The sequence below is a fragment of the Microtus ochrogaster genome, chromosome 8 (assembly GCF_000317375.1).
Source record: "Microtus ochrogaster isolate Prairie Vole_2 chromosome 8, MicOch1.0, whole genome shotgun sequence".
NCBI classification, from domain to species: domain Eukaryota; kingdom Metazoa; phylum Chordata; class Mammalia; order Rodentia; family Cricetidae; genus Microtus; species Microtus ochrogaster.
In genome coordinates, this window is record NC_022015.1 from 14,698,151 (window position 1) to 14,705,364 (window position 7,214).

General features: G+C 48.6%; 1 protein-coding gene across 3 annotated transcripts in view; it reads right to left on the bottom strand.

Moving 5' to 3' along the window:
- The window catches only part of Polr3e (RNA polymerase III subunit E), a 28,353-nt gene that overhangs the window by 16,399 nt on the left and 4,740 nt on the right, over positions 1–7,214 (bottom strand). For 2 of the 3 annotated variants that reach the window (XM_013347733.2, XM_005351145.3), the window contains exons 2-6: positions 6,877–6,946; positions 5,400–5,450; positions 2,325–2,402; positions 1,591–1,706; positions 1,140–1,222 (exon numbers count right to left, since the gene is read on the bottom strand). In XM_013347733.2, the coding sequence (XP_013203187.1) occupies positions 1,140–1,222; positions 1,591–1,706; positions 2,325–2,402; positions 5,400–5,450; positions 6,877–6,912 (364 nt within the window). In that variant the 5' untranslated portion in view covers positions 6,913–6,946. The remainder of the gene's footprint in view (positions 1–1,139; positions 1,223–1,590; positions 1,707–2,324; positions 2,403–5,399; positions 5,451–6,876; positions 6,947–7,214) is intronic. The other variant, XM_026781472.1, reaches the window with a different exon arrangement.

A 7,214-nucleotide genomic window follows, 5' to 3' on the forward strand; every position in this document is an offset into this window, starting at 1 on the left:
TGAAGCTCATAAAATGGGATCATGTGGTACAATGGTTAGTTCTGTCAATCTGACAGTTTGGAAACACCTAGAAAAAGTCTCAGTGAGGGACTGTCTAGATTAAGTTATCAGTGGGAGCGGCTATAGGGTTTTGTCTTGACTATGGGGAGACCCACCCACTGCGAGCCAGGGATCCTGGACTGGCAAAAGCAAGCTGAGCACTGGCATGTGTACATCATTCACTGTTCTCATCTTGACTGTGGATGTAAAGGGACTACTTCCGGCTGCTGCGACCCCCCCCCACAATGATGGTCTGGAACCAAATAAACCTTTTCTCCTCTCGGTTGCTTTTGCTGGGGTGTTTTATCACAGAACAGAAAGACAACTAAAACATGGAAGCATGCAGTCTTTTTATTTATTTTTTGAGTCAAGGTCTCTCTCTACATATCCCTGATTACCCTGGAACTTACTATGTAGACCAAGCTAACCCACAACTCAGAGATCCACCTTTATCTGCTCCCAAGCACTGGAATTAAAGGTGTGCTGAGATTAAAAGTGTGCACCATGCCTGGCCATTTGCAGTCTTTTGAGCCTGGTTTCTTCCATGATTTTATAAGGGTCATCCTCGTGGAAGCACACATACATCAGGGATCACTCCTCCATACAACCAGGTAAGGTTGTTGCATGGATATGTCACATTTTGTTTATGCAACATCACTTAATGGGCTGTGGATTGTTGACATTCTTTAGCTCTCATAAATAAAGGCCCTATGGACATCTGTGCCCAAAATTTTATGTGAACATATTCTCATCTGTCCTCAGTAGGTGCTGCCTATGAATAGGATTGCTGGACTCTAAGTATCCTGTACTTTAAAGGACAAAATTCTGCCACCTGTCCCCAGTACTATGCTACGTTGTATATGTGCTCCCAGGAGCAAACTGACTTGAAGGTCCAACTCTAACTTGGGAGTGCCCAACAAAGTCCCCGTTGTGGTGCTGTGTCTCCATACTCTGTCATTTCCACACTGCCTTGATCCTGCATGGTTTGGTGTTCAGTAGAGGCCAAAACCACACATAAAGCTGAGGAGACCTAGGCTGGGTGAGATCCCCAGGCCCAGCTCACTTTGTGCTCTCCCCAGGGTATAGCCAGACCCAGGTACCTTGCCTGTAGAGTGCAGCTGCATAACGGGCCGTGTTGCTGGTGGTCTGGGAGGAGCAGAAGGTCTGCTTGTCCATCAGCTTCCTAGGTGCACAAGGAGAGCTAGTGTGAAGGGCTAGGACACTCCAGAGAAGCTAGCCAACCCCATCCCATCCCAACATCCTCAAACTACACTAGCTAGGGTTAAGGGATGAAAATATTCATAGCTTTGTCTGTGCAGCAGGAAATGAATAATGGACAAGGGGCTCCAGAGGCCTGTTTCCCCTGCAGCCAGAAGTACCTGGCATGAGAGGCCAACTTGGGAGGAAAGGTCTACAACACTCTTGGTTTAAGGTAGAGACCTGACATGATGGGGATCCCAGTAACAGAACAGAGAGGGCCAGTGCCCCTGAGGCCTCTGGAGACTCCTCTTGACCTTTACCTGCAGTGGAAACTTAGGGGCAGGGACTCACGAGGAATATGTGCTAGTCTCATCAGCACAGGCACCGTCCACGTTCAATGCGATCTGTTCCCCTTTGCTGCGGCAGTAGTTGGGATTCAGAGTGTCGATGGCCATCTCAAGCTCTACCTGGAGGTACAAAGTACCACCCAACTCAGAAGGTGCCATGGCACACTCCCAGGAACACTCCCAGCCAGGTCCCTACCCAGCAGCAAGACTGAGCAGTGTCCCTCCCTCTGGGACCCTGGGTTTAAGGCCACACTGAGGTCACCAATGAAATTTCCAACAGAAAAGTCACAATGTGTTTTAGGTACAGACACAGTCATATTTGTCCCCTACTCCTCCACATCCCAAAATCAAAACGAGAAATCCTGAAACTAAAATGTCATCTCCAACTTCAGCATCTCCCTGTGATTACAGAGATTGAGACAGATGGGAAATTTGTCTTGGTTTCTCCTTGTCCTCCCACCCCATCCTGTATAGGTACTAGATCTTCCTCTATCTAACTGCTTTAAGTTCACCCCTGCCCACACCTCAGTACCCAGGCTTCCCCAACCTACCTTTCAAGCAACCCTGAACCTGGAAATGCTTTCTTTCCTTGACTTTCAAGACCCATGTGCTGCTCTTATCCTAATCCCTGCATCGCTCCTTCTCTGGGCTTCTGCTCCCAAAAGTATCTGTCTTCTTGCTTCCCTCAACCCCCATTTACCCTCTGTACCCCACTTCCACCTTGGAGGATAGCCCCACCTTCTGCTGCTTGGGCTTGATCTTGGCTGAGAGATGTGGAATGTCATCATAGGTCATCGAAGCTGGACGCACAGGGTACTAGAGACAGAAAGGCATCCATCAGTCCACCGTGCCCAACACAAGCTGGAGCAGGCATCAAGGGTTCCACTGAAAGCTCAGCCCGTTCATACTGTCCCCACCCCACCAGAGAGCAGAGTACCCAGGCCCCAATCTACTCTACCAAGAGGTACCCCACAGCTTTCATCTCTAGTCTGTTTCACCCTGGGTCCTCTTGAGCCTCATGCTGTTGGACCACTTTAGGATGTCTTGCCTTTCGAGGAGGGATGGCTAAGTCCCTTAGCACCCCGAAGCTTTAAGCAGGGCTATGGGAATTTAGAGCAGTGGGGGTCCAAGGACACACTGACGCTCTGAAGGTCACTGAGGTGAGAAATGAGACAGAGGAGGCCAAGAGGGAAACAGGGCTGGCCTAAGAATGCTAGAGGCTGATCTGGACATCAGACACAGAAATGTGTGACTCCATTCTTTCTCATTAGCAATGTGTCTGTCCTTTCCACACATCCTCTGGAGAGGGGCCAGGGAGATAGGTCCCTCCTGGATATGCTACTTTAACTATAGGCCTCTTTTGAAAGCCTAGTCCTGGCTCTCAACACACAGCACCTTTCCTTAGAGTTCCTACAGAAATGCCTTTTCTCTTGTCTTCCATGAAAACTGCTGATGAATAAACCCCAAATTGGTCCCCCGAATCCTCAGCTCAAGCCATAAATGCCTAGTATCCAACAGCCTCTACAGTGTACTTGCAGGGTGCAGCAGCTTGGGCTGAAGCTCAACTTCTGGAACCGCTTCAGGTCAGCTACAATTAGCCCAGGGAGTAAGTAGTCACTTTCTAAAAACTCCTCCGTAGTAGCAGTGAAGCAGGGGTAAGCTCTGGTGGGAGGAACAGCCTGGAACACAACTGCTCCACTGGGTGAGACTGTCCTGCAATAGCTCACAAAGCACTGAGGTGCCTGTGCTAAGACCCAGAGCTCTGAACTTGCCTTACTCCAGGCTGAGAGGGTTGGCAGTGAGCTACAGATCTGGGCAATAGTACTGACTCTGCCACTTCCTTCCAAAGCCGCCAACATTGTCAACAAAGCAGACAGAATGGGCACCAGCGGATCCACTGTCAGAGAGACTCTGTAGTCAGTCAAGGATGCAGGTAACCCTGTGGACAGCCTCTTCTCCACAAAAGCGTGGAACACTGCTGCTGCCCCTCCACTAACCCCAGGCCCTGGAGAGCTCAGAAGTCTCCAACTCACTTTCTTATGTGCAACACAAAATTAAAGTGCTTCTAATAACCACCTTCTATTGAGAACATAGAGTGGTATAAAACAGTCCAGTTGTCCTCAAAAAGTTAAATGCAGTATGATCCAGCCAATCTATTCCTAAATGTACATCCAAGAGGTGAAAACACAGGTTCATACAAACACAAACATAGATGTCCAAAGAGCACTATCCAGTACAATAGCCAAAGTGTAGACAACCTAAATGCCATCAACTGATGAATGGGTGAACAAAGTGTACTGCATCCACCATGGGTACTTTTGTATGTACGGTTGTATGTGCCTGTGCCAGCCAGAGAACAACTTCAATGTCATCCGCAGGAGCCGTCCACTTCGTTTTTTGAAACAGGGTCTCTCACTGGCCTGGAGCTCAAAGAAAATGGCCTCCAAAAGGGAGTGGCACTATTAGGAGGTGTGGTATCACCGGAGGAACTGTGTCATAGTGGGGGCTGGCTTTGAGGTCTCTTTTGCTCAAGCCTCCCTTAGTTTGACTTTCGGTTGACTTCCTGTTGCCTGCAAGATATAGCACTCTCAACTCTGGTACCACATCTGCCTGCAGGCCACCAAGCTCCATACCATGATGATAATGGACTAAACCTCTGAACTGTAAGCCACCACCCCAATTAAATGTTTTTCCTTTATAAGAGTTGCTGTGGTCAAGGTGTTTCTTTACAGCAATAAAAACTCAAACTAAGACACTAAGTAGGTTAGGCTGGCCCAGGTTATCCACTTGTCTCTGCCTCCCCAGTACTGGGATTACAACCACTTACAAGCACACATCACATTCAGCTTTTGAGGTGGGTTCTGGGGACCAAACTTAGGTCTTCAACCTACACAGGCAATCACTTTACTGACTGAGCTCTCTCCAGCCCCACAGAGATATTCATTAGCCATAAAAATGAAACACTGATCCAGGCTAAAACATGAATGAGATCTACATTAAAAAAAAAAAAAAAAAGAACAGTACTAATGCCCACACATGCTATTTTATCTACATAAGAGATCCCAAATAGGGAAATCCATAGAAACAAAAGTAATGGTTGCCTAGGGCTCTATGAGAATAGAGTCAGTGCTGAGTGACTAAACATAATATTTCTTTCAGAGGGACAAAAACATACTAAAATAGATTGTGGCACTGGCTGTACAGCCCCTAAATAGGTTAAAGTCTTGAGCAGGGTTCACTTAAAAGTGTATGAACTGTACTTCAGTAAATCTGATGTAGAAGTATAGTACAGTACAGTACAGTGCAGTATTGTTACAGGATTGCTAACTTAGGAGAGCAGTGCTGGAACACAGGAAGTGCTCAATTCATGCTAGTCATAGCAAGGAGGGCAGTGAAACACTAACAACTAGGAGCGCACAAGGAACAGGCCCAGGCTTGCACACGGCCACAAGGATGTTCTGGAAGCATCCTTGAGTTCCACCCAGCAGCAGTGGCCCCTGTCAGCACTAACTCTTCCATAGGCAGTGACCTAGGCCTTTCAATGTGGACCATTCAACCTTCACGGAATCTCTTATGAGGCAGGCAGTGTGGCTTTCAGAAAACTGAGGCACAGACATGAAGTACTCAGGGGCTGGAAGCTGAGTTTGATGGAGCTGAACTGGCTGGTCTGGTCCAGCACCCCAGCTGCTCACTCTGCATCCCATATGTTGTCCTGCTTGTTCATCTTAGTAGGTAAGCTCTGCCTGCCTCCTACCCAGCTCCACCACTCCCTCAACATTGGCTTTCCCCTTTACCTGCAAGTCCCGTCTTTACCTGAAACAGATACAGCTTCTCTGCCAGACTTTTGGCCAAGTATACGTCGATCTGGGAACAAGGGGAGAAGACTTAACCAGGACACAAGACACTTAAACCAGGCCCAGGCACTCAGATAGGATCAGTAGGTCACAGAGGCAGCTTAGGGAAGAAGAAAAGCTCAGCTTATACTAAGTACAGAGGTAAGCAGGGCAGGCCTCCAAGTCAGGCACATCTAGTACTCCCTCTCAACAGATACCAGGGAACCAAGACAGGGAACCTGCTTGGCCCCTAAGGTCACTCTAACCTGGAAAGAGCATATGTGGTGCCTGGGCACTGAGATTGGGATGCCTCCCAAAGCTAGGGAAAGTGCTCTCTGGGAGACAGGGGAGGGAGGATTCCCTCTACCTACTTACGTTTCTTCTCTGTGCTTTCTTCCACCTTGCCACTCTGGCACCTACATGTCACCCTATTTTAAGATCTGCAAGGCTCTGTGTGACCTACCTGTCTCCTTTTTCCCTCCTGATGCTGACTACTCTGCACACAAACTGTGCTCCCTCCTTCCCATGGGCCTTTGCACACGTGCTTTCTTGTACCTGGAATGTCCTTCACATATGCATCTGACAACAAACTCAGCCTTAGGGACTCAGGGGACTCACCACTTGAGCAGAAGCTGGCTGGGGCTTCCTGGCTGCAGAGGGGGGCTCCCTCTGTGCTGTCTCCTATCCCCTCTGTGGTAACTTAGTATCTCTGGTACAGCTATAGCTTAGGTATATTTAAATAACTCAGTATCCCACAAAATAGGAACTACTCTGCCTGTCTAGGGATAGTCTCGTGGCCCATGCCCTTCAGACTTAGGGTGGGTTCCAAATACACCTAAGAAGGCCAGGGACCAAAACAGTCAGGTTTCACCATTTGCTTTCCAAAAGCTCTAGGGCCTGGACTGGAAGGATCCTGAGGAGTAATTATAATAATGAACAATTTTGTCTTCCTGTGAGGAGTCTGGAAACCTTTCTGCTCACAGTTTATATTTTGAGGCTCCTAGTCCATCTCCTCCATAGGCCAGAGGCTGCCTAGAGACAAGGACACAGCCTGGTTGCTACTATGCCATTGCCCCTGGTGCAGTGAACGGAGTGAAGAACTGTTGAATGACACAATCTGGTAAGCCCACACAGGGGAGCCATCAATCTCCTTTCAGTCACTCGCATCTGTTCAGTGTCCAGCCCTGCAGTTGGCTTTACAGAGAGTGGGACAGACAGAGAACAAACAAGCTGAAATCTAGGCACAACGGATAAGGTCTCAAAATCAGGGGCCGCTAGGTCACAGCCCAGAAGGAGAAAGTCAGCCGCACAGGTATCTGGGGGACAACAGAGACAAGGTCTAGGGTCCCTAGATCATCGACAGGCCCTAGACTGGCCTATAGACACATAGAAGGGTCTTGGTCTTGTACAAAGATCCGTGGCTTGTGGTGCAATAGAGAGTTGACAGTGGCAGTTACCTCCTGTATGACTGGGTCATCTTCTTCATTGGCCATACTAGGGAAAGCCTGTCACAGTCCTCAACTCGATCTGCAAAGACAGCAAGAGACCTGGGCAATCAGCAAGCCATTCAATCAACCTTTCTGAGGCACCTATTCCTCCACAGGTGCGAGGAAGGGGAGCCCAAGAGGAAGGCATAACCTGCTTTCTGTGTCTGTAGTGGAGGCAGCAGTGAGGGGGGGAGGCAAAGCCGGCAAAGGGTGCCAAGCAAGCGACCCAAGCCAACACATGTCAACTGCACCACTGGGGGAAAGTTAGTGAGCAGTTTTATAGACTTCTTGCAAACTCAAAAAGAACT